The sequence below is a fragment of the Vicugna pacos genome, unplaced genomic scaffold, assembly GCF_048564905.1.
Source record: "Vicugna pacos unplaced genomic scaffold, VicPac4 scaffold_19, whole genome shotgun sequence".
Lineage (NCBI taxonomy): Eukaryota > Metazoa > Chordata > Mammalia > Artiodactyla > Camelidae > Vicugna > Vicugna pacos.
The window spans coordinates 64,641,860-64,668,390 of record NW_027328740.1 but is presented as its reverse complement, the minus strand read 5'-3'; the positions used below and the strand labels follow the sequence as shown (position 1 = coordinate 64,668,390).

General features: G+C 46.7%; 2 protein-coding genes across 2 annotated transcripts in view; both read right to left on the bottom strand.

Moving 5' to 3' along the window:
- LOC140693124 (uncharacterized) overlaps nt 1-26,531 on the bottom strand; it is an 843,637-nt gene that overhangs the window by 679,325 nt on the left and 137,781 nt on the right. The gene's annotated exons all lie outside the window — the stretch shown is intronic.
- Nucleotides 23,486-26,531, bottom strand: part of LOC140693123 (trafficking protein particle complex subunit 9-like) — a 299,333-nt gene continuing 296,287 nt past the window's right edge. Inside the window, exon 3 of the mRNA XM_072957182.1 lies at nt 23,486-24,012. Coding sequence (XP_072813283.1) covers nt 23,764-24,012 — 249 coding nt within the window. The 3' untranslated portion in view covers nt 23,486-23,763. The remainder of the gene's footprint in view (nt 24,013-26,531) is intronic.

Below are 26,531 nucleotides of genomic sequence, written 5' to 3'. Positions count from 1 at the left end.
TATGGAGTGGAGTTGGCAACTGAAAAGAAACTTTGTGTTCCCTTCAAGCTAGGTGAAGGACGGCTTTCACACACAATTATCTCTCAGAACTGAGCATGTGGAGAGATGTTCGTTCATCCAGCACAAAGGGAACGGGTTGCAGGAGAAACCCTTACTCTGGATTCTCAGTCGGTTTCCTAGTGCCGGTTTGAAGTGCCTGCCGTTTTCACTGTAAAACCGAGTTGGAGCTTGTACCTCCCCATATATATGTATGGAGTGGAGTTGGCAACTGAAAAGAAACTTTGTGTTCCCTTCAAGCTAGGTGAAGGACGGCTTTCACACACACTTATCTCTCAGAACTGAGCATGTGGAGAGACGTTTGTTCATCCAGCACAAAGGGAACGGGTTGCAGGAGAAACCCTTACTCTGGATTCTCAGTCGGTTTCCTAGTGCCGGTTTGAAGTGCCTGCCGTTTTCACTGTAAAACCGAGTTCGAGGTTGTACCTCCCCATATATATGTATGGAGTGGAGTTGGCAACTGAAAAGAAACTTTGTGTTCCCTTCAAGCTAGGTGAAGGACGGCTTTCACACACACTTATCTCTCAGAACTGAGCATGTGGAGAGACGTTCGTTCATCCAGCACAAAGGGAACGGGTTGCAGGAGATACCCTTACTCTGGTTTCTCAGTCGGTTTCCTAGTGCCGGTTTGAAGTGCCTGCCGTTTTCACTGTAAAACCGAGTTGGAGCTTGTACCTCCCCATATATATGTATGGAGTGGAGTTGGCAACTGAAAAGAAACTTTGTGTTCCCTTCAAGCTAGGTGAAGGACGGCTTTCACACACACTTATCTCTCAGAACTGAGCATGTGGAGAGACGTTCGTTCATCCAGCACAAAGGGAACGGGTTGCAGTAGAAACCCTTACTCTGGATTCTCAGTCGGTTTCCTAGTGCCGGTTTGAAGTGCCTGCCGTTTTCACTGTAAAACCGAGTTGGAGTTTGTACCTCCCCATATATATGTATGGAGTGGAGTTGGCAACTGAAAAGAAACTTTGTGTTCCCTTCAAGCTAGGTGAAGGACGGCTTTCACACACACTTATCTCTCAGAACTGAGCATGTGGAGAGACTTTCGTTCATCCAGCACAAAGGGAACGGGTTGCAGGAGAAACCCTTACTCTGGTTTCTCAGTCTGTTTCCTAGTGCCGGTTTGAAGTGCCTGCCGTTTTCACTGTAAAACCGAGTTGGAGCTTGTACCTCCCCATATATATGTATGGAGTGGAGTTGGCTACTGAAAAGAAACTTTGTGTTCCCTTCAAGCTAGGTGAAGGACGGCTTTCACACACACTTATCTCTCAGAACTGAGCATGTGGAGAGACGTTCGTTCATCCAGCACAAAGGGACGGGTTGCAGGAGAAACCCTTACTTTGGTTTCTCAGTCTGTTTCCTAGTGCCGGTTTGGAGTGCCTGCCGTTTTCACTGTAAAACCGAGTTGGAGCTTGTACCTCCCCATATATATGTATGGAGTGGAGTTGGCAACTGAAAAGAAACTTTGTGTTCCCTTCAAGCTAGGTGAAGGACGGCTTTCACACACACTTATCTCTCAGAACTGAGCATGTGGAGAGACGTTCGTTCATCCAGCACAAAGGGAACGGGTTGCAGGAGAAACCCTTACTCTGGTTTCTCAGTCGGTTTCCTAGTGCCGGTTTGAAGTGCCTGCCGTTTTCACTGTAAAACCGAGTTGGAGCTTGTACCTCCCCATATATATGTATGGAGTGGAGTTGGCAACTGAAAAGAAACTTTGTGTTCCCTTCAAGCTAGGTGAAGGACGGCTTTCACACACACTTATCTCTCAGAACTGAGCATGTGGAGAGACGTTCGTTCATCCAGCACAAAGGGAACGGGTTGCAGGAGAAACCCTTACTCTGGTTTCTCAGTCTGTTTCCTAGTGCCGGTTTGAAGTGCCTGCCGTTTTCACTGTAAAACCGAGTTGGAGCTTGTACCTCCCCATATATATGTATGGAGTGGAGTTGGCAACTGAAAAGAAACTTTGTGTTCCCTTCAAGCTAGGTGAAGGACGGCTTTCACACACACTTATCTCTCAGAACTGAGCATGTGGAGAGACGTTCGTTCATCCAGCACAAAGGGAACGGGTTGCAGGAGAAACCCTTACTCTGGATTCTCAGTCTGTTTCCTAGTGCCGGTTTGAAGTGCCTGTCATTTTCACTGTAAAACCGAGTTGGAGCTTGTACCTCCCCATATATATGTATGGAGTGGAGTTGGCAACTGAAAAGAAACTTTGTGTTCCCTTCAAGCTAGGTGAAGGACGGCTTTCACACACACTTATCTCTCAGAACTGAGCATTTGGAGAGACGTTCATTCATCCAGCACAAAGGGAACGGGTTGCAGGAGAAACCCTTACTCTGGATTCTCAGTCTGTTTCCTAGTGCCGGTTTGAAGTGCCTGCCGTTTTCACTGTAAAACCGAGTTGGAGCTTGTACCTCCCCATATATATGTATGGAGTGGATTTGGCAACTGAAAAGAAACTTTGTGTTCCCTTCAAGCTAGGTGAAGGACGGCTTTCACACACACTTATCTCTCAGAACTGAGCATGTGGAGAGACGTTCGTTCATCCAGCACAAAGGGAACGGGTTGCAGGAGAAACCCTTACTCTGGATTCTCAGTCTGTTTCCTAGTGCCGGTTTGAAGTGCCTGCCGTTTTCACTGTAAAACCGAGTTGGAGCTTGTACCTCCCCCTATATATGTATGGAGTGGAGTTGGCAACTGAAAAGAAACTTTGTGTTCCCTTCAAGCTAGGTGAAGGACGGCTTTCACACACACTTATCTCTCAGAACTGAGCATGTGGAGAGACGTTCGTTCATCCAGCACAAAGGGAACGGGTTGCAGGAGAAACCCTTACTCTGGTTTCTCAGTCGGTTTCCTTGTGCCGGTTTGAAGTGCCTGACCTTTTCACTGTAAAACCGAGTTGGAGCTTGTACCTCCCCATATATATGTATGGAGTGGAGTTGGCAACTGAAAAGAAACTTTGTGTTCCCTTCAAGCTAGGTGAAGAACGGCTTTCACACACACTTATCTCTCAGAACTGAGCATGAGGAGAGACGTTCGTTCATCCAGCACAAAGGGAACGGGTTGCAGGAGAAACCCTTACTTTGGTTTCTCAGTCTGTTTCCTAGTGCCGGTTTGGAGTGCCTGCCGTTTTCACTGTAAAACCGAGTTGGAGCTTGTACCTCCCCATATATATGTATGGAGTGGAGTTGGCAACTGAAAAGAAACTTTGTGTTCCCTTCAAGCTAGGTGAAGGACGGCTTTCACACATACTTATCTCTCAGAACTGAGCATGTGGAGAGACGTTCGTTCATCCAGCACAAAGGGAACGGGTTGCAGGAGAAACCCTTACTCTGGTTTCTCAGTCGGTTTCCTAGTGCCGGTTTGAAGTGCCTGCCGTTTTCACAGTAAAACCGAGTTGGAGCTTTTACCTCCCCATATATATGTATGGATTGGAGTTGGCAACTTAAAAGAAACTTTGTGTTCCCTTCAAGCTAGGTGAAGGACGGCTTTCACACACACTTATCTCTCAGAACTGAGCATGTGGAGAGACGTTCGTTCATCCAGCACAAAGGGAACGGGTTGCAGGAGAAACCCTTACTCTGGTTTCTCAGTCTGTTTCCTAGTGCCGGTTTGAAGTGCCTGCCGTTTTCACTGTAAAACCGAGTTGGAGCTTGTACCTCCCCATATATATGTATGGAGTGGAGTTGGCAACTGAAAAGAAACTTTGTGTTCCCTTCAAGCTAGGTGAAGGACGGCTTTCACACACACTTATCTCTCAGAACTGAGCATGTGGAGATACTTTCGTTCATCCAGCACAAAGGGAACGGGTTGCAGGAGAAACCCTTACTCTGGTTTCTCAGTCTGTTTCCTAGTGCCGGTTTGAAGTGCCTGCCGTTTTCACTGTAAAACCGAGTTGGAGCTTGTACCTCCCCATATATATGTATGGAGTGGAGTTGGCAACTGAAAAGAAACTTTGTGTTCCCTTCAAGCTAGGTGAAGGACGGCTTTCACACACACTTATCTCTCAGAACTGAGCATGTGGAGAGACGTTCGTTCATCCAGCACAAAGGGACGGGTTGCAGGAGAAACCCTTACTTTGGTTTCTCAGTCTGTTTCCTAGTGCCGGTTTGGAGTGCCTGCCGTTTTCACTGTAAAACCGAGTTGGAGCTTGTACCTCCCCATATATATGTATGGAGTGGAGTTGGCAACTGAAAAGAAACTTTGTGTTCCCTTCAAGCTAGGTGAAGGACGGCTTTCACACACACTTATCTCTCAGAACTGAGCATGTGGAGAGACGTTCGTTCATCCAGCACAAAGGGAACGGGTTGCAGGAGAAACCCTTACTCTGGTTTCTCAGTCGGTTTCCTAGTGCCGGTTTGAAGTGCCTGCCGTTTTCACTGTAAAACCGAGTTGGAGCTTGTACCTCCCCATATATATGTATGGAGTGGAGTTGGCAACTGAAAAGAAACTTTGTGTTCCCTTCAAGCTAGGTGAAGGACGGCTTTCACACACACTTATCTCTCAGAACTGAGCATGTGGAGAGATGTTCGTTCATCCAGCACAAAGGGAACGGGTTGCAGGAGAAACCCTTACTCTGGATTCTCAGTCGGTTTCCTAGTGCCGGTTTGAAGTGCCTGCCGTTTTCACTGTAAAACCGAGTTGGAGCTTGTACCTCCCCATATATATGTATGGAGTGGAGTTGGCAACTGAAAAGAAACTTTGTGTTCCCTTCAAGCTAGGTGAAGGACGGCTTTCACACACACTTATCTCTCAGAACTGAGCATGTGGAGAGACGTTTGTTCATCCAGCACAAAGGGAACGGGTTGCAGGAGAAACCCTTACTCTGGATTCTCAGTCGGTTTCCTAGTGCCGGTTTGAAGTGCCTGCCGTTTTCACTGTAAAACCGAGTTCGAGGTTGTACCTCCCCATATATATGTATGGAGTGGAGTTGGCAACTGAAAAGAAACTTTGTGTTCCCTTCAAGCTAGGTGAAGGACGGCTTTCACACACACTTATCTCTCAGAACTGAGCATGTGGAGAGACATTCGTTCATCCAGCACAAAGGGAACGGGTTGCAGGAGATACCCTTACTCTGGTTTCTCAGTCGGTTTCCTAGTGCCGGTTTGAAGTGCCTGCCGTTTTCACTGTAAAACCGAGTTGGAGCTTGTACCTCCCCATATATATGTATGGAGTGGAGTTGGCAACTGAAAAGAAACTTTGTGTTCCCTTCAAGCTAGGTGAAGGACGGCTTTCACACACACTTATCTCTCAGAACTGAGCATGTGGAGAGACGTTCGTTCATCCAGCACAAAGGGAACGGGTTGCAGTAGAAACCCTTACTCTGGATTCTCAGTCGGTTTCCTAGTGCCGGTTTGAAGTGCCTGCCGTTTTCACTGTAAAACCGAGTTGGAGTTTGTACCTCCCCATATATATGTATGGAGTGGAGTTGGCAACTGAAAAGAAACTTTGTGTTCCCTTCAAGCTAGGTGAAGGACGGCTTTCACACACACTTATCTCTCAGAACTGAGCATGTGGAGAGACTTTCGTTCATCCAGCACAAAGGGAACGGGTTGCAGGAGAAACCCTTACTCTGGTTTCTCAGTCTGTTTCCTAGTGCCGGTTTGAAGTGCCTGCCGTTTTCACTGTAAAACCGAGTTGGAGCTTGTACCTCCCCATATATATGTATGGAGTGGAGTTGGCAACTGAAAAGAAACTTTGTGTTCCCTTCAAGCTAGGTGAAGGACGGCTTTCACACACACTTATCTCTCAGAACTGAGCATGTGGAGAGACGTTCGTTCATCCAGCACAAAGGGAACGGGTTGCAGGAGAAACCCTTACTCTGGTTTCTCAGTCGGTTTCCTAGTGCCGGTTTGAAGTGCCTGCCGTTTTCACAGTAAAACCGAGTTGGAGCTTTTACCTCCCCATATATATGTATGGATTGGAGTTGGCAACTGAAAAGAAACTTTGTGTTCCCTTCAAGCTAGGTGAAGGACGGCTTTCACACACACTTATCTCTCAGAACTGAGCATGTGGAGAGACGTTCGTTCATCCAGCACAAAGGGAACGGGTTGCAGGAGAAACCCTTACTCTGGTTTCTCAGTCTGTTTCCTAGTGCCGGTTTGAAGTGCCTGCCGTTTTCACTGTAAAACCGAGTTGGAGCTTGTACCTCCCCATATATATGTATGGAGTGGAGTTGGCAACTGAAAAGAAACTTTGTGTTCCCTTCAAGCTAGGTGAAGGACGGCTTTCACACACACTTATCTCTCAGAACTGAGCATGTGGAGATACTTTCGTTCATCCAGCACAAAGGGAACGGGTTGCAGGAGAAACCCTTACTCTGGTTTCTCAGTCTGTTTCCTAGTGCCGGTTTGAAGTGCCTGCCGTTTTCACTGTAAAACCGAGTTGGAGCTTGTACCTCCCCATATATATGTATGGAGTGGAGTTGGCAACTGAAAAGAAACTTTGTGTTCCCTTCAAGCTAGGTGAAGGACGGCTTTCACACACACTTATCTCTCAGAACTGAGCATGTGGAGAGACGTTCGTTCATCCAGCACAAAGGGACGGGTTGCAGGAGAAACCCTTACTTTGGTTTCTCAGTCGGTTTCCTAGTTCCGGTTTGGAGTGCCTGCCGTTTTCACTTTAAAACCGAGTTGGAGCTTGTACCTCCCCATATATATGTATGGAGTGGAGTTGGCAACTGAAAAGAAACTTTGTGTTCCCTTCAAGCTAGGTGAAGGACGGCTTTCACACACACTTATCTCTCAGAACTGAGCATGTGGAGAGACGTTCGTTCATCCAGCACAAAGGGAACGGGTTGCAGGAGAAACCCTTACTCTGGTTTCTCAGTCGGTTTCCTAGTGCCGGTTTGAAGTGCCTGCCGTTTTCACTGTAAAACCGAGTTGGAGCTTGTACCTCCCCATATATATGTATGGAGTGGAGTTGGCAACTGAAAAGAAACTTTGTGTTCCCTTCAAGCTAGGTGAAGCACGGCTTTCACACACACTTATCTCTCAGAACTGAGCATGTGGAGAGACGTTCGTTCATCCAGCACAAAGGGAACGGGTTGCAGGAGAAACCCTTACTCTGGTTTCTCAGTCTGTTTCCTAGTGCCGGTTTGAAGTGCCTGCCGTTTTCACTGTAAAACCGAGTTGGAGCTTGTACCTCCCCATATATATGTATGGAGTGGAGTTGGCAACTGAAAAGAAACTTTGTGTTCCCTTCAAGCTAGGTGAAGGACGGCTTTCACACACACTTATCTCTCAGAACTGAGCATGTGGAGAGACGTTCGTTCATCCAGCACAAAGGGAACGGGTTGCAGGAGAAACTCTTACTCTGGATTCTCAGTCTGTTTCCTAGTGCCGGTTTGAAGTGCCTGTCATTTTCACTGTAAAACCGAGTTGGAGCTTGTACCTCCCCATATATATGTATGGAGTGGAGTTGGCAACTGAAAAGAAACTTTGTGTTCCCTTCAAGCTAGGTGAAGGACGGCTTTCACACACACTTATCTCTCAGAACTGAGCATGAGGAGAGACGTTCGTTCATCCAGCACAAAGGGAACGGGTTGCAGGAGAAACCCTTACTTTGGTTTCTCAGTCTGTTTCCTAGTGCCGGTTTGGAGTGCCTGCCGTTTTCACTGTAAAACCGAGTTGGAGCTCGTACCTCCCCATATATATGTATGGAGTGGAGTTGGCAACTGAAAAGAAACTTTGTGTTCCCTTCAAGCTAGGTGAAGGACGGCTTTCACACACACTTATCTCTCAGAACTGAGCATGTGGAGAGACGTTCGTTCATCCAGCACAAAGGGAACGGGTTGCAGGAGAAACCCTTACTCTGGTTTCTCAGTCGGTTTCCTAGTGCCGGTTTGAAGTGCCTGCCGTTTTCACTGTAAAACCGAGTTGGAGCTTGTACCTCCCCATATATATGTATGGAGTGGAGTTGGCAACTGAAAAGAAACTTTGTGTTCCCTTCAAGCTAGGTGAAGGACGGCTTTCACACACACTTATCTCTCAGAACTGAGCATGTGGAGAGATGTTCGTTCATCCAGCACAAAGGGAACGGGTTGCAGGAGAAACCCTTACTCTGGATTCTCAGTCGGTTTCCTAGTGCCGGTTTGAAGTGCCTGCCGTTTTCACTGTAAAACCGAGTTGGAGCTTGTACCTCCCCATATATATGTATGGAGTGGAGTTGGCAACTGAAAAGAAACTTTGTGTTCCCTTCAAGCTAGGTGAAGGACGGCTTTCACACACACTTATCTCTCAGAACTGAGCATGTGGAGAGACGTTTGTTCATCCAGCACAAAGGGAACGTGTTGCAGGAGAAACCCTTACTCTGGATTCTCAGTCGGTTTCCTAGTGCCGGTTTGAAGTGCCTGCCGTTTTCACTGTAAAACCGAGTTCGAGGTTGTACCTCCCCATATATATGTATGGAGTGGAGTTGGCAACTGAAAAGAAACTTTGTGTTCCCTTCAAGCTAGGTGAAGGACGGCTTTCACACACACTTATCTCTCAGAACTGAGCATGTGGAGAGACGTTCGTTCATCCAGCACAAAGGGAACGGGTTGCAGGAGATACCCTTACTCTGGTTTCTCAGTCGGTTTCCTAGTGCCGGTTTGAAGTGCCTGCCGTTTTCACTGTAAAACCGAGTTGGAGCTTGTACCTCCCCATATATATGTATGGAGTGGAGTTGGCAACTGAAAAGAAACTTTGTGTTCCCTTCAAGCTAGGTGAAGGACGGCTTTCACACACACTTATCTCTCAGAACTGAGCATGTGGAGAGACGTTCGTTCATCCAGCACAAAGGGAACGGGTTGCAGGAGAAACCCTTACTCTGGTTTCTCAGTCGGTTTCCTAGTGCCGGTTTGAAGTGCCTGCCGTTTTCACTGTAAAACCGAGTTGGAGCTTGTACCTCCCCATATATATGTATGGAGTGGAGTTGGCAACTGAAAAGAAACTTTGTGTTCCCTTCAAGCTAGGTGAAGGACGGCTTTCACACACACTTATCTCTCAGAACTGAGCATGTGGAGAGATGTTTGTTCATCCAGCACAAAGGGAACGGGTTGCAGGAGAAACCCTTACTCTGGATTCTCAGTCGGTTTCCTAGTGCCGGTTTGAAGTGCCTGCCGTTTTCACTGTAAAACCGAGTTGGAGCTTGTACCTCCCCATATATATGTATGGAGTGGAGTTGGCAACTGAAAAGAAACTTTGTGTTCCCTTCAAGCTAGGTGAAGGACGGCTTTCACACACACTTATCTCTCAGAACTGAGCATGTGGAGAGACGTTTGTTCATCCAGCACAAAGGGAACGTGTTGCAGGAGAAACCCTTACTCTGGATTCTCAGTCGGTTTCCTAGTGCCGGTTTGAAGTGCCTGCCGTTTTCACTGTAAAACCGAGTTCGAGGTTGTACCTCCCCATATATATGTATGGAGTGGAGTTGGCAACTGAAAAGAAACTTTGTGTTCCCTTCAAGCTAGGTGAAGGACGGCTTTCACACACACTTATCTCTCAGAACTGAGCATGTGGAGAGACGTTCGTTCATCCAGCACAAAGGGAACGGGTTGCAGGAGATACCCTTACTCTGGTTTCTCAGTCGGTTTCCTAGTGCCGGTTTGAAGTGCCTGCCGTTTTCACTGTAAAACCGAGTTGGAGCTTGTACCTCCCCATATATATGTATGGAGTGGAGTTGGCAACTGAAAAGAAACTTTGTGTTCCCTTCAAGCTAGGTGAAGGACGGCTTTCACACACACTTATCTCTCAGAACTGAGCATGTGGAGAGACGTTCGTTCATCCAGCACAAAGGGAACGGGTTGCAGTAGAAACCCTTACTCTGGATTCTCAGTCGGTTTCCTAGTGCCGGTTTGAAGTGCCTGCCGTTTTCACTGTAAAACCGAGTTGGAGTTTGTACCTCCCCATATATATGTATGGAGTGGAGTTGGCAACTGAAAAGAAACTTTGTGTTCCCTTCAAGCTAGGTGAAGGACGGCTTTCACACACACTTATCTCTCAGAACTGAGCATGTGGAGAGACTTTCGTTCATCCAGCACAAAGGGAACGGGTTGCAGGAGAAACCCTTACTCTGGTTTCTCAGTCTGTTTCCTAGTGCCGGTTTGAAGTGCCTGCCGTTTTCACTGTAAAACCGAGTTGGAGCTTGTACCTCCCCATATATATGTATGGAGTGGAGTTGGCAACTGAAAAGAAACTTTGTGTTCCCTTCAAGCTAGGTGAAGGACGGCTTTCACACATACTTATCTCTCAGAACTGAGCATGTGGAGAGACGTTCATTCATCCAGCACAAAGGGAACGGGTTGCAGGAGAAACCCTTACTCTGGTTTCTCAGTCGGTTTCCTAGTGCCGGTTTGAAGTGCCTGCCGTTTTCACAGTAAAACCGAGTTGGAGCTTTTACCTCCCCATATATATGTATGGATTGGAGTTGGCAACTGAAAAGAAACTTTGTGTTCCCTTCAAGCTAGGTGAAGGACGGCTTTCACACACACTTATCTCTCAGAACTGAGCATGTGGAGAGACGTTCGTTCATCCAGCACAAAGGGAACGGGTTGCAGGAGAAACCCTTACTCTGGTTTCTCAGTCTGTTTCCTAGTGCCGGTTTGAAGTGCCTGCCGTTTTCACTGTAAAACCGAGTTGGAGCTTGTACCTCCCCATATATATGTATGGAGTGGAGTTGGCAACTGAAAAGAAACTTTGTGTTCCCTTCAAGCTAGGTGAAGGACGGCTTTCACACACACTTATCTCTCAGAACTGAGCATGTGGAGATACTTTCGTTCATCCAGCACAAAGGGAACGGGTTGCAGGAGAAACCCTTACTCTGGTTTCTCAGTCTGTTTCCTAGTGCCGGTTTGAAGTGCCTGCCGTTTTCACTGTAAAACCGAGTTGGAGCTTGTACCTCCCCATATATATGTATGGAGTGGAGTTGGCAACTGAAAAGAAACTTTGTGTTCCCTTCAAGCTAGGTGAAGGACGGCTTTCACACACACTTATCTCTCAGAACTGAGCATGTGGAGAGACGTTCGTTCATCCAGCACAAAGGGACGGGTTGCAGGAGAAACCCTTACTTTGGTTTCTCAGTCTGTTTCCTAGTGCCGGTTTGGAGTGCCTGCCGTTTTCACTGTAAAACCGAGTTGGAGCTTGTACCTCCCCATATATATGTATGGAGTGGAGTTGGCAACTGAAAAGAAACTTTGTGTTCCCTTCAAGCTAGGTGAAGGACGGCTTTCACACACACTTATCTCTCAGAACTGAGCATGTGGAGAGACGTTCGTTCATCCAGCACAAAGGGAACGGGTTGCAGGAGAAACCCTTACTCTGGTTTCTCAGTCTGTTTCCTAGTGCCGGTTTGAAGTGCCTGCCGTTTTCACTGTAAAACCGAGTTGGAGCTTGTACCTCCCCATATATATGTATGGAGTGGAGTTGGCAACTGAAAAGAAACTTTGTGTTCCCTTCAAGCTAGGTGAAGGACGGCTTTCACACACACTTATCTCTCAGAACTGAGCATGTGGAGAGACGTTCGTTCATCCAGCACAAAGGGAACGGGTTGCAGGAGAAACCCTTACTCTGGTTTCTCAGTCGGTTTCCTAGTGCCGGTTTGAAGTGCCTGCCGTTTTCACTGTAAAACCGAGTTGGAGCTTGTACCTCCCCATATATATGTATGGAGTGGAGTTGGCAACTGAAAAGAAACTTTGTGTTCCCTTCAAGCTAGGTGAAGGACGGCTTTCACACACACTTATCTCTCAGAACTGAGCATGTGGAGAGACGTTCGTTCATCCAGCACAAAGGGAACGGGTTGCAGGAGAAACCCTTACTCTGGATTCTCAGTCTGTTTCCTAGTGCCGGTTTGAAGTGCCTGTCATTTTCACTGTAAAACCGAGTTGGAGCTTGTACCTCCCCATATATATGTATGGAGTGGAGTTGGCAACTGAAAAGAAACTTTGTGTTCCCTTCAAGCTAGGTGAAGGACGGCTTTCACACACACTTATCTCTCAGAACTGAGCATTTGGAGAGACGTTCATTCATCCAGCACAAAGGGAACGGGTTGCAGGAGAAACCCTTACTCTGGATTCTCAGTCTGTTTCCTAGTGCCGGTTTGAAGTGCCTGCCGTTTTCACTGTAAAACCGAGTTGGAGCTTGTACCTCCCCATATATATGTATGGAGTGGATTTGGCAACTGAAAAGAAACTTTGTGTTCCCTTCAAGCTAGGTGAAGGACGGCTTTCACACACACTTATCTCTCAGAACTGAGCATGTGGAGAGACGTTCGTTCATCCAGCACAAAGGGAACGGGTTGCAGGAGAAACCCTTACTCTGGATTCTCAGTCTGTTTCCTAGTGCCGGTTTGAAGTGCCTGCCGTTTTCACTGTAAAACCGAGTTGGAGCTTGTACCTCCCCCTATATATGTATGGAGTGGAGTTGGCAACTGAAAAGAAACTTTGTGTTCCCTTCAAGCTAGGTGAAGGACGGCTTTCACACACACTTATCTCTCAGAACTGAGCATGTGGAGAGACGTTCGTTCATCCAGCACAAAGGGAACGGGTTGCAGGAGAAACCCTTACTCTGGTTTCTCAGTCGGTTTCCTAGTGCCGGTTTGAAGTGCCTGACCTTTTCACTGTAAAACCGAGTTGGAGCTTGTACCTCCCCATATATATGTATGGAGTGGAGTTGGCAACTGAAAAGAAACTTTGTGTTCCCTTCAAGCTAGGTGAAGGACGGCTTTCACACACACTTATCTCTCAGAACTGAGCATGTGGAGAGACGTTCGTTCATCCAGCACAAAGGGAACGGGTTGCAGGAGAAACCCTTACTCTGGATTCTCAGTCGGTATCCTAGTGCCGGTTTGAAGTGCCTGCCGTTTTCACTGTAAAACCGAGTTGGAGCTTGTACCTCCCCATATATATGTATGGAGTGGAGTTGGCAACTGAAAAGAAACTTTGTGTTCCCTTCAAGCTAGGTGAAGGACGGCTTTCACACACACTTATCTCTCAGAACTGAGCATGTGGAGAGACGTTCGTTCATCCAGCACAAAGGGAACGGGTTGCAGGAGAAACCCTTACTCTGGATTCTCAGTCGGTATCCTAGTGCCGGTTTGAAGTGCCTGCCGTTTTCACTGTAAAACCGAGTTGGAGCTTGTACCTCCCCATATATATGTATGGAGTGGAGTTGGCAACTGAAAAGAAACTTTGTGTTCCCTTCAAGCTAGGTGAAGGACGGCTTTCACACACACTTATCTCTCAGAACTGAGCATGTGGAGAGACGTTCGTTCATCCAGCACAAAGGGAACGGGTTGCAGGAGAAACCCTTACTCTGGATTCTCAGTCTGTTTCCTAGTGCCGGTTTGAAGTGCCTGCCGTTTTCACTGTAAAACCGAGTTGGAGCTTGTGCCTCCCCATATATATGTATGGAGTGGAGTTGGCAACTGAAAAGAAACTTTGTGTTCCCTTCAAGCTAGGTGAAGGACGGCTTTCACACACACTTATCTCTCAGAACTGAGCATGTGGAGAGACGTTCGTTCATCCAGCACAAAGGGAACGGGTTGCAGGAGAAACCCTTACTCTGGATTCTCAGTCTGTTTCCTAGTGCCGGTTTGAAGTGCCTGCCGTTTTCACTGTAAAACCGAGTTGGAGCTTGTACCTCCCCATATATATGTATGGAGTGGAGTTGGCAACTGAAAAGAAACTTTGTGTTCCCTTCAAGCTAGGTGAAGGACGGCTTTCACACACACTTATCTCTCAGAACTGAGCATGTGGAGAGACGTTCGTTCATCCAGCACAAAGGGAACGGGTTGCAGGAGAAACCCTTACTCTGGATTCTCAGTCTGTTTCCTAGTGCCGGTTTGAAGTGCCTGCCGTTTTCACTGTAAAACCGAGTTGGAGCTTGTACCTCCCCCTATATATGTATGGAGTGGAGTTGGCAACTGAAAAGAAACTTTGTGTTCCCTTCAAGCTAGGTGAAGGACGGCTTTCACACACACTTATCTCTCAGAACTGAGCATGTGGAGAGACGTTCGTTCATCCAGCACAAAGGGAACGGGTTGCAGGAGAAACCCTTACTCTGGTTTCTCAGTCGGTTTCCTAGTGCCGGTTTGAAGTGCCTGACCTTTTCACTGTAAAACCGAGTTGGAGCTTGTACCTCCCCATATATATGTATGGAGTGGAGTTGGCAACTGAAAAGAAACTTTGTGTTCCCTTCAAGCTAGGTGAAGGACGGCTTTCACACACACTTATCTCTCAGAACTGAGCATGTGGAGAGACGTTCGTTCATCCAGCACAAAGGGAACGGGTTGCAGGAGAAACCCTTACTCTGGATTCTCAGTCGGTATCCTAGTGCCGGTTTGAAGTGCCTGCCGTTTTCACTGTAAAACCGAGTTGGAGCTTGTACCTCCCCATATATATGTATGGAGTGGAGTTGGCAACTGAAAAGAAACTTTGTGTTCCCTTCAAGCTAGGTGAAGGACGGCTTTCACACACACTTATCTCTCAGAACTGAGCATGTGGAGAGACGTTCGTTCATCCAGCACAAAGGGAACGGGTTGCAGGAGAAACCCTTACTCTGGATTCTCAGTCTGTTTCCTAGTGCCGGTTTGAAGTGCCTGCCGTTTTCACTGTAAAACCGAGTTGGAGCTTGTGCCTCCCCATATATATGTATGGAGTGGAGTTGGCAACTGAAAAGAAACTTTGTGTTCCCTTCAAGCTAGGTGAAGGACGGCTTTCACACACACTTATCTCTCAGAACTGAGCATGTGGAGAGACGTTCGTTCATCCAGCACAAAGGGAACGTGTTGCAGGAGAAACCCTTACTCTGGATTCTCAGTCTGTTTCCTAGTGCCGGTTTGAAGTGCCTGCCGTTTTCACTGTAAAACCGAGTTGGAGCTTGTACCTCCCCATATATATGTATGGAGTGGAGTTGGCAACTGAAAAGAAACTTTGTGTTCCCTTCAAGCTAGGTGAAGGACGGCTTTCACACACACTTATCTCTCAGAACTGAGCATGTGGAGAGACTTTCGTTCATCCAGCACAAAGGGAACGGGTTGCAGGAGAAACCCTTAATCTGGATTCTCAGTCGGTTTCCTAGTGCCGGTTTGAAGTGCCTGCCGTTTTCACTGTAAAACCGAGTTGGAGCTTGTACCTCCCCATATATATGTATGGAGTGGAGTTGGCAACTGAAAAGAAACTTTGTGTTCCCTTCAAGCTAGGTGAAGGACGGCTTTCACACACACTTATCTCTCAGAACTGAGCATGTGGAGAGACGTTCGTTCATCCAGCACAAAGGGAACGGTTTGCAGGAGAAACCCTTACTCTGGTTTCTCAGTCGGTTTCCTAGTGCCGGTTAGAAGTGACTGGCGTTTTCACTGTAAAACCGAGTTGGAGTTTGTACCTCCCCATATATATGTATGGAGTGGAGTTGGCAACTGAAAAGAAACTTTGTGTTCCCTTCAAGCTAGGTGAAGGACGGCTTTCACACACACTTATCTCTCAGAACTGAGCATGTGGAGAGACGTTCGTTCATCCAGCACAAAGGGAACGGGTTGCAGGAGAAACCCTTACTCTGGTTTCTCAGTCTGTTTCCTAGTGCCGGTTTGAAGTGCCTGCCGTTTTCACTGTAAAACCGAGTTGGAGCTTGTACCTCCCCATATATATGTATGGAGTGGAGTTGGCAACTGAAAAGAAACTTTGTGTTCCCTTCAAGCTAGGTGAAGGACGGCTTTCGCACACACTTATCTCTCAGAACTGAGCATGTGGAGAGACGTTCGTTCATCCAGCACAAAGGGAACGGGTTGCAGGAGAAACCCTTACTCTGGTTTCCCAGTCGGTTTCCTAGGGCCGGTTTGAAGTGCCTGCCGTTTTCTCTGTAAACCGAGTTGGAGCTTGTACCTCCCCATATATATGTATGGAGTGGAGTTGGCAACTGAAAAGAAACTTTGTGTTCCCTTCAAGCTAGGTGAAGGACGGCTTTCACACACACTTATCTCTCAGAACTGAGCATGTGGAGAGACGTTCGTTCATCCAGCACAAAGGGAACGGGTTGCAGGAGAAACCCTTACTCTGGTTTCTCAGTCTGTTTCCTAGTGCCGGTTTGAAGTGCCTGCCGTTTTCACTGTAAAACCGAGTTGGAGCTTGTACCTCCCCATATATATGTATGGAGTGGATTTGGCAACTGAAAAGAAACTTTGTGTTCCCTTCAAGCTAGGTGAAGGGCGGCTTTCACACACACTTATCTCTCAGAACTGAGCATGTGGAGAGACGTTCGTTCATCCAGCACAAAGGGAACGGGTTGCAGGAGAAACCCTTACTCTGGTTTCTCAGTCTGTTTCCTAGTGCCTTTTTGAAGTGCCTGCCGTTTTCACTGTAAAACCGAGTTGGAGCTTGTACCTCCCCATATATATATATGGAGTGGAGTTGGCAACTGAAAAGAAACTTTGTGTTCCCTTCAAGCTAGGTGAAGGACGGCTTTCACACACACTTATCTCTCAGAACTGAGCATGTGGAGAGACGTTCGTTCATCCAGCACAAAGGGAACGGGTTGCAGGAGAAACCCTTACTCTGGTTTCTCAGTCTGTTTCCTAGTGCCGGTTTGAAGTGCCTGCCGTTTTCACTGTAAAACCGAGTTGGAGCTTGTACCTCCCCATATATATGTATGGAGTGGAGTTGGCAACTGAAAAGAAACTTTGTGTTCCCTTCAAGCTAGGTGAAGGACGGCTTTCACACACACTTATCTCTCAGAACTGAGCATGTGGAGAGACGTTCGTTCATCCAGCACAAAGGGAACGGGTTGCAGGAGAAACCCTTACTCTGGATTCTCAGTGTGTTTCCTTGTGCCGGTTTGAAGTGCCTGCCGTTTTCACTGTAAAACCGAGTTGGAGCTTGTACCTCCCCATATATATGTATGGAGTGGAGTTGGCAACTGAAAAGAAACTTTGTGTTCCCTTCAAGCTAGGTGAAGGACGGCTTTCACACACACTTATCTCTCAGAACTGAGCATGTGGAGAGACGTTCGTTCATCCAGCACAAAGGGAACGGGTTGCAGGAGAAACCCTTACTCTGGATTCTCAGTCGGTATCCTAGTGCCGGTTTGAAGTGCCTGCCGTTTTCACTGTAAAACCGAGTTGGAGCTTGTACCTCCCCATATATATGTATGGAGTGGAGTTGGCAACTGAAAAGAAACTTTGTGTTCCCTTCAAGCTAGGTGAAGGACGGCTTTCACACACACTTATCTCTCAGAACTGAGCATGTGGAGAGACGTTTGTTCATCCAGCACAAAGGGAACGGGTTGCAGGAGAAACCCTTACTCTGGATTCTCAGTCGGTTTCCTAGTGCCGGTTTGAAGTGCCTGCCGTTTTCACTGTAAAACCGAGTTGGAGCTTGTACCTCCCCATATATATGTATGGAGTGGAGTTGGCAACTGAAAAGAAACTTTGTGTTCCCTTCAAGCTAGGTGAAGGACGGCTTTCACACACACTTATCTCTCAGAACTGAGCATGTGGAGAGACGTTTGTTCATCCAGCACAAAGGGAACGGGTTGCAGGAGAAACCCTTACTCTGGATTCTCAGTCGGTTTCCTAGTGCCGGTTTGAAGTGCCTGCCATTTTCACTGTAAAACCGAGTTGGAGTTTGTACCTCCACATATATATGTATGGAGTGGAGTTGGCAACTGAAAAGAAACTTTGTGTTCCCTTCAAGCTAGGTGAAGGACGGCTTTCACACACACTTATCTCTCAGAACTGAGCATGTGGAGAGACTTTCGTTCATCCAGCACAAAGGGAACAGGTTGCAGGAGAAACCCTTACTCTGGTTTCTCAGTCTGTTTCCTAGTGCCGGTTTGAAGTGCCTGCCGTTTTCACTGTAAAACCGAGTTGGAGCTTGTACCTCCCCATATATATGTATGGAGTGGAGTTGGCAACTGAAAAGAAACTTTGTGTTCCCTTCAAGCTAGGTGAAGGACGGCTTTCACACACACTTATCTCTCAGAACTGAGCATTTGGAGAGACGTTCATTCATCCAGCACAAAGGGAACGGGTTGCAGGAGAAACCCTTACTCTGGATTCTCAGTCTGTTTCCTAGTGCCGGTTTGAAGTGCCTGCCGTTTTCACTGTAAAACCGAGTTGGAGCTTGTACCTCCCCATATATATGTATGGAGTGGAGTTGGCAACTGAAAAGAAACTTTGTGTTCCCTTCAAGCTAGGTGAAGGACGGCTTTCACACACACTTATCTCTCAGAACTGAGCATGTGGAGAGACGTTCGTTCATCCAGCACAAAGGGAACGGGTTGCAGGAGAAACCCTTACTCTGGTTTCTCAGTCGGTTTCCTAGTGCCGGTTGGAAGTGCCTGCCGTTTTCACGGTAAAACCGAGTTGGAGCTTATACCTCCCCATATATATGTATGGAGTGGAGTTGGCAACTGAAAAGAAACTTTGTGTTCCCTTCAAGCTAGGTGAAGGACGGCTTTCACACACACTTATCTCTCAGAACTGAGCATGTGGAGAGACGTTCGTTCATCCAGCACAAAGGGAACGGGTTGCAGGAGAAACCCTTACTCTGGTTTCTCAGTCTGTTTCCTTGTGCCGGTTTGAAGTGCCTGCCGTTTTCACTGTAAAACCGAGTTGGAGCTTGTACCTCCCCATATATATGTATGGAGTGGAGTTGGCAACTGAAAAGAAACTTTGTGTTCCCTTCAAGCTAGGTGAAGGACGGCTTTCACACACACTTATCTCTCAGAACTGAGCATGTGGAGAGACGTTCGTTCATCCAGCACAAAGGGAACGGGTTGCAGGAGAAACCCTTACTCTGGAATCTCAGTCTGTTTCCTAGTGCCGGTTTGAAGTGCCTGCCATTTTCACTGTAAAACCGAGTTGGAGCTTGTACCTCCCCATATATATGTATGGAGTGGAGTTGGCAACTGAAAAGAAACTTTGTGTTCCCTTCAAGCTAGGTGAAGGACGGCTTTCACACACACTTATCTCTCAGAACTGAGCATGTGGAGAGACGTTCGTTCATCCAGCACAAAGGGAACGGGTTGCAGGAGAAACCCTTACTCTGGTTTCTCAGTCTGTTTCCTAGTGCCGGTTTGAAGTGCCTGCCGTTTTCACTGTAAAACCGAGTTGGAGCTTGTACCTCCCCATATATATGTATGGAGTGGAGTTGGCAACTGAAAAGAAACTTTGTGTTCCCTTCAAGCTAGGTGAAGGACGGCTTTCACACACAATTATCTCTCAGAACTGAGCATGAGGAGAGACGTTCGTTCATCCAGCACAAAGGGAACGGGTTGCAGGAGAAACCCTTACTCTGGATTCTCAGTCTGTTTCCTAGTGCCGGTTTGAAGTGCCTGCCGTTTTCACTGTAAAACCGAGTTGGAGCTTGTACCTCCCCATATATATGTATGGAGTGGAGTTGGCAACTGAAAAGAAACTTTGTGTTCCCTTCAAGCTAGGTGAAGGACGGCTTTCACACACACTTATCTCTCAGAACTGAGCATGTGGAGAGACGTTCGTTCATCCAGCACAAAGGGAACGGGTTGCAGGAGAAACCCTTACTCTGGTTTCTCAGTCTGTTTCCTAGTGCCGGTTTGAAGTGCCTGCCGTTTTCACTGTAAAACCGAGTTGGAGCTTGTACCTCCCCATATATATGTATGGAGTGGAGTTGGCAACTGAAAAGAAACTTTGTGTTCCCTTCAAGCTAGGTGAAGGACGGCTTTCACACACACTTATCTCTCAGAACTGAGCATGAGGAGAGACGTTCGTTCATCCAGCACAAAGGGAACGGGTTGCAGGAGAAACCCTTACTCTGGATTCTCAGTCGGTTTCTTAGTGCCGGTTTGAAGTGCCTGCCATTTTCACTGTAAAACCGAGTTGGAGCTTGTACCTCCCCATATATATGTATGGAGTGGAGTTTGCAACTGAAAAGAAACTTTGTGTTCCCTTCAAGCTAGGTGAAGGACGGCTTTCACACTCACTTATCTCTCAGAACTGAGCATGTGGAGAGACGTTCGTTCATCCAGCACAAAGGGAACGGGTTGCAGGAGAAACCCTTACTCTGGATTCTCAGTCGGTTTCCTAGTGCCGGTTTGAAGTGCCTGCCGTTTTCACTGTAAAACCGAGTTGGAACTTGTACCTCCCCATATATATGTATGGAGTGGAGTTGGCAACTGAAAAGAAACTTTGTGTTCCCTTCAAGCTAGGTGAAGGACGGCTTTCACACACACTTATCTCTCAGAACTGAGCATGTGGAGAGACGTTCGTTCATCCAGCACAAAGGGAACGGGTTGCAGGAGAAACCCTTACTCTGGTTTCTCAGTCTGTTTCCTAGTGCCGGTTTGAAGTGCCTGCCGTTTTCACTGTAAAACCGAGTTGGAGCTTGTACCTCCCCATATATATGTATGGAGTGGGGTTTGCAACTGAAAAGAAACTTTGTGTTCCCTTCAATCTAGGTGAAGGACGGCTTTCACACACACTTATCTCTCAGAACTGAGCATGTGGAGAGACGTTCGTTCATCCAGCACAAAGGGAACGGGTTGCAGGAGAAACCCTTACTCTGGTTTCTCAGTCGGTTTCCTAGTGCCGGTTTGAAGTGCCTGCCGTTTTCACTGTAAAACCGAGTTGGAGCTTGTACCTCCCCATATATATGTATGGAGTGGAGTTGGCAACTGAAAAGAAACTTTGTGTTCCCTTCAAGCTTGGTGAAGGACGGCTTTCACACACACTTATCTCTCAGAACTGAGCATGTGGAGAGACGTTCGTTCATCCAGCACAAAGGGAACGGGTTGCAGGAGAAACCCTTACTCTGGTTTCTCAGTCTGTTTCCTAGTGCCGGTTTGAAGTGCCTGCCGTTTTCACTGTAAAACCGAGTTGGAGCTTGTACCTCCCCATATATATGTATGGAGTGGAGTTGGCAAGTGAAAAGAAACTTTGTGTTCCCTTCAAGCTAGGTGAAGGACGGCTTTCACACACACTTATCTCTCAGAACTGAGCATGTGGAGAGACGTTCGTTCATCCAGCACAAAGGGAACGGGTTGCAGGAGAAACCCTTACTCTGGTTTCTCAGTTTGTTTCCTAGTGCCGGTTTGAATTTCCTGCGGTTTGCACTGTAAAACCGAGTTGGAGGTTGTTCCTACCCATATTTATGTATGGACCATATGCCGACACAAAAGAAGAGATTGTAGTTAATATAAAGTGGCTGAAATCAATGTCCGGAAAACCTAGCTAAGTTTCCTAAATGTCCCAACTTAACTAACCACAGGACTGCCGCATCAAGAATGGGGCAAATAGCACCTTGTGAATTTTTTTTAATAAATAAATAATGATCCACTTCCTACCACCGGCAATTATGATTAGACTGAGTATAACTTCTTACATCAAATAGTGTAGAAAGCATAATTTCTACTTGATTCAAACCTCTTCTTCTATAAAATTTGAATCTTTTTTCTTCAGACGGATTTGTGCCATTTGACCTAGTGATAAAATTTTCAACTTTCTTTTATTAAAAATATTCACCATAGTGAGAGTTTATTATATCAACTATTCCTTTATGGGAAACCCTTGTGCCTTGTCACTCTGTTTCATAATATTTCCTGTGGAAAATTCAATCCTTCATTCAGGAAAAGTCTGAGCAATATTTCTCATGGAAATCCGTCCTAAACTGCAACCCAAAAAATGAAATTGACACTGAGCAGCCCGTGAAGCCGGCAGACACATGCAGTGCACTGTTGTGTTCCCGCCTCTTATTTCTGTAACCAGCAGGGAAATTTGTATCTCAAGAAATAGACATAAACAATTTTCAGGACCTGAGCACACAGTTTCCCTTTCAGGGTTTAGTGGGCTTCCATTTAATTCTATGAGAAATGTTTAAAACAACAGGACAACAGCTGAGATAGGGTTTAAAATATCTTTTATTTCATTGAAAATAAAGCCAACTGACTGTTATCATTTTTACTTTATTTGATCTCACTCTCTTACTTTACCTTCCCAACCTCCTCCACAAAATGATGGTGAACATCCCCTCCTGGGTCAGAAATCTAAGTAGAAATTACCAATCACATTGAGGTGTGCTTTGTTGTTTTATTTTTCAAAACAACCAAGTTTCATTCATATGATTTAATAATTAAGATCAGAAACAAAGTCTACTCAATAAATGGTAGACAACACATGTCGTCATAGCTGCTCATCAGGTTTGGCCCCACGTTACACACTTTTACATGGACATGTGCCATGTGCTGTCATGGGAAACGGTGAGTGGGGACAGGGCCTCTGCTCTCACAGGGCACACAGCCTGGTGGGGCAGGCGGTGTTCAATCATTGCCCTTTTGTCTTTAATATACTTACAAATTATGGGAAATGCTATTTAAAAAGAACAAAATGAGTCACTGAAAGTGAAAAATACAAGGACAGTATTTAGGCTGAGGGAAGACAGGGAATCTCTTTGAAGATCTGACACTCCACTGAGACCCAAAGGACAACTCTGGCACTGAAGGTGAAGGGCAGGGACACACTGATAAAGGGCTGAAATCCAGAATATACCAAAATTTCTTTACACTCAACAAGAAGGATGAATAACCTGATTAAAAAATGAGCAAAATGCCTGAACACACACCTCATCAAAGAAGAAATCTGGATGCCAAAGAAGCCTTTGGAAAGATGCTCCACAGCACCTGTCATCAAGGGGATGCAGACTGAAACAGCGAGATACCACTGCACACCTGTCAGAACTGCCAAAATGCAGAACACTGACAGCACCGAATGCTGGTGAGGATGTGGAGCACCAGAAATTATAATGCATTGTTGGTGGGAATGAAAAATGGCCCAGGTACTTTGGAAGACGGTCTGGCAACTTTTTACAGAGCTAGACGTAATTCTAACATATGATCCGGCAACTGTGCTCCTTGGTGTTTACTCGATGAAATGGAAACTTATGTTCACACACAAATCTGCATACAGATGTTAATAGCAGCTTTATTCATACTCAACAGGATTCAGAAGCAACTAAGCTCTTCTTCAGTAGGTGAATGGATAAATAAACTGTGGTCCCGCCAGAAAATGGACTATTATTTGGTGCTAAAATGAAATGAGTTATCAAGGAATGAAAAGACATGGAGGAACCTTAAATGCATATTACCAAGTGAAAGAAGCCAATCTGGGAAGTTTCAGCAACTGTCTGATTCCAACTGTATGGTGTTCTGGGAAAGGGAAAAACACAGAGACTGAAAGATCAGTGGCTGCCAGAGGCTAGAGGGGAAAGAGCAATGAATGAGGTGCAGCACGGAGCATTTTAAGGTCACTAAGACACACGACTCTGTATGATGCTGTGATGGTGGATACATGTCATTGTACATCTGTCCAAACCCACAGAGTGCACAACACAATGTGTAAATCCTAGTGTCAACTATGGGCTATGGGTGATGATGACATGTCAGTGTAGGTTCACCCATTGTCACAAATGTACACTCTGGTGCAGGTGTCAATATTGAGGAGGCTGTGGGGGCAAACTGCAGTTCATACACCCAATCCAGCCCCAGCCACCGCTGTTAATAAAGCTCTATGGGTGTGTGGACTATCTGGCTGTTCTGGCATCTAAACAGTAGAGCTGAGCAGCTGCACCAGAGATCAGGAGGTTTTCAGACCCTGAAATATTTACCCCCAAGCCCTTGAAAGGAAAAGTCTGCTGAGCCCTGTTCTAAATGAATCAAGATTCACCCTGATGAGGCAGGACAGCAGGGCCCAAACCAGGCATGGTTAATGGGGCTGAAGCAATGTTTTAGTTCCAACACATTTGCTGAAGTCCTGCAAGTCCAGTGACAGACTGTAGCCAGGAAGCGTCTGCAGGAGGAGTCGGGAGCAGGCCTTCCCGCCAGGCTCCGGGATGCCGGGGGCCGCGTGCCGCACGGGGGCCACCAGCTTGAAGAAGGTGGACTTGCAGTGGAAGCCGATCAACTCGTAGAGTTCGGAGAGGATGCTGCACGGCTGAATTTTCTCCTCGGAACGCTGAAGCACAGGGAGAAAAGCAACAAGCATCTGAATGAAACACGTAAGTGAAAAAAGACCCATAAAAATGGTTTTCCCTTAAAACAGAGACCCGATGACACAGGAAGGAAGAGGAAGGCTGACTTAGTGCACTGATGGGACCGGATGCAGAAACGCAGGGAAGCAGCACTGTGCAGACACTCCAGACCCCCTCTGGGCCCCACCTCTCCGCATTCCACCTGTCCCTTTACTAGAAAAGCCCGTATTCCCTGAAATAGAGGAATCTGCTACCTAAACATGGGACACAGAGAAGGGAAAGAGGAAAAGGAAGGGAAAGTAAAGGAACAACAGTTCATCTAGACCCTAGGGTCTGGGCGGGACTTTCACCAAACACACAACTTCTCAAAGCACAGAGCGCACAGGGAGAGGCTGACAGAGTGATTGCGACTTCTGCTCCTAAAGCACCCAGCTACCTGTCAGCACACGCTGCGCCCATTACTGAATCATTACAATCATCTCAGAAACAACTACTACCCCGGCTCACAGGCAAGGAAATCTGAAACTCAGGGAGGAATTATTATCATCCTGGACAAAGTCCCACAGCCCAGTAGTCTCAGAGCCTCCGGCAGACCCTGGGCTAAAATGCTCCTCATCACCACGGGCCCTGAGACTCAGGCTGAGGCCACGTCAGGTCTGCACGGGCCCAGAGCACAGTCTGTGGGACAGGGAATGCTCCCACTCGAAGTGCCAGGTCAAGGCCCTCAGGAACTTGTGTAATGAAACCAAATCCCCAAACTCATTTCCAACCCACTGCCCTGTCCGGGAGGACTGCTCGGCACAACTGCGCTGTCACCTGTGCACAGGCTGAGCAAGGGGCCCAGACAGTGATGTGACATCCCAGTGGAAGTGGCTCGGAGACCACTTCATCACAGGACAGATTCTCCCGGCTTCCAACGTTAACTCTCCATTCCATTTCCAACTGGAAAGTAAGTTTAGACTTGTTTTCCTCTCTTAGAAACAAAGAGAGCGGTAACATCAGAGGGAAACTCAAGACAGAGGAAGAGTCTCCTGGTCATTTGCAAGGATAGGCCGGGGAGGGAACAGAGACAGGGATCAGAAAGACCCGTGTTCCAGTCCAAAGTCTGCACGTCACTCGCTTTGACAGTTTCCTTTTTAATACAGGTGATAAAATCTAATTATGATTTTTGGGAAAACTAAATGAAATAACGTATTCCACTAGCATAGGTGTAAAATCCTCCATGAGTGTTCCAGAAATGGACGTGATCGTGGTTAGTTACTGTCTGCCAATTCTTGTGTTCTCAGCTCACATCACCCAACCAGAGATGTGCGAGAGATTGCCTCACCAGCCAGCAGCCTTCTCCAACTTGGAAACTTACAGTGTCCGAAGAGCAGGCAGTGTTGGATGCTTTGCGGCACTCTGGAGGTAGCACTCCAGTGATGACTTTAAAAAGCTGGGGAGAATTTAGGGGACCATACAGTTCAAATACAGAGTACTCATTCCATGTCTACAAATATTCATCTCTAGCCATGATGAGTAAGAGAGGAAATACATATTCAAACATACATCATTTTCCCACATAAGTGCATCAAAACAATTTGGAAAGAGTGTAACTTTCTTCTCTAGATCACACAGCGGGGATTACAAGGTTTGTACTGACAGCCCTACTTGTAAATCATCTGCAAACGTAACTGGGTCCACTATCAGTCATCATAATTTGAAGGGAATGTTAGAAAAGAAAAAAGCCAAGCTAATACTCTCCAATCTTTTGTTTGGTTACGATGTCACAGAGGAGATGGACAGCTCAATAAGGAACCACTCTGCCGTGATCACGGAGCCGGGGAGCGGGATGTGCGGCAAGATGTATGACGCAGCCGCAACTGTGCCCATGATTCTAGGCAGGTACCCAAAGTCACCTTGACAAGGTGTGAAACGTTTATGCCCACGTCCTCATAACCTGACATGTATTAAGGAGAAATGGAAACTTATAAACGGCCAATACCCTTGGTGGATACACCGTCCAAAGAGCAAAGTCACAGTTTGACAACTGGCCATCCCGGTACCTTGGGATTCATTCTTGAAGAACCTTAAAAACCACTCCTCTGTCCTCAAGAAGTGCTGCCTACTAGTCCTATCTTTGGCTCATGGATACCACATGTTGAAGTGAACTTCAATGTCTGCACAGATTTGACTGTCTTTCTCCAGGTTCACTTGTCCATTCTGAAGAGGCCTGAGCTAAGTCCAAATTCCTTAAGATTAATTCCCTCCAGTGACAACTCAACGAGCCTGTAATTACAAGCCAACTGAACAGGACTGTCCTCAGCGAAAAATGTCACCAACCCTTCACTGCTTTCTTAAACTCCTCTCCTGGTTAATTGCAACATACTAACACCACCCTCCACCAAGTTCCCCAACTATGTCAAATAGAAAGTAAGGTCCATAAAAGAGGAGACAACTCCATAGTCACCTTTGAATTCCTAGCATAAAGTAATGTCAATAAATAGAACTATGATTATGGCTT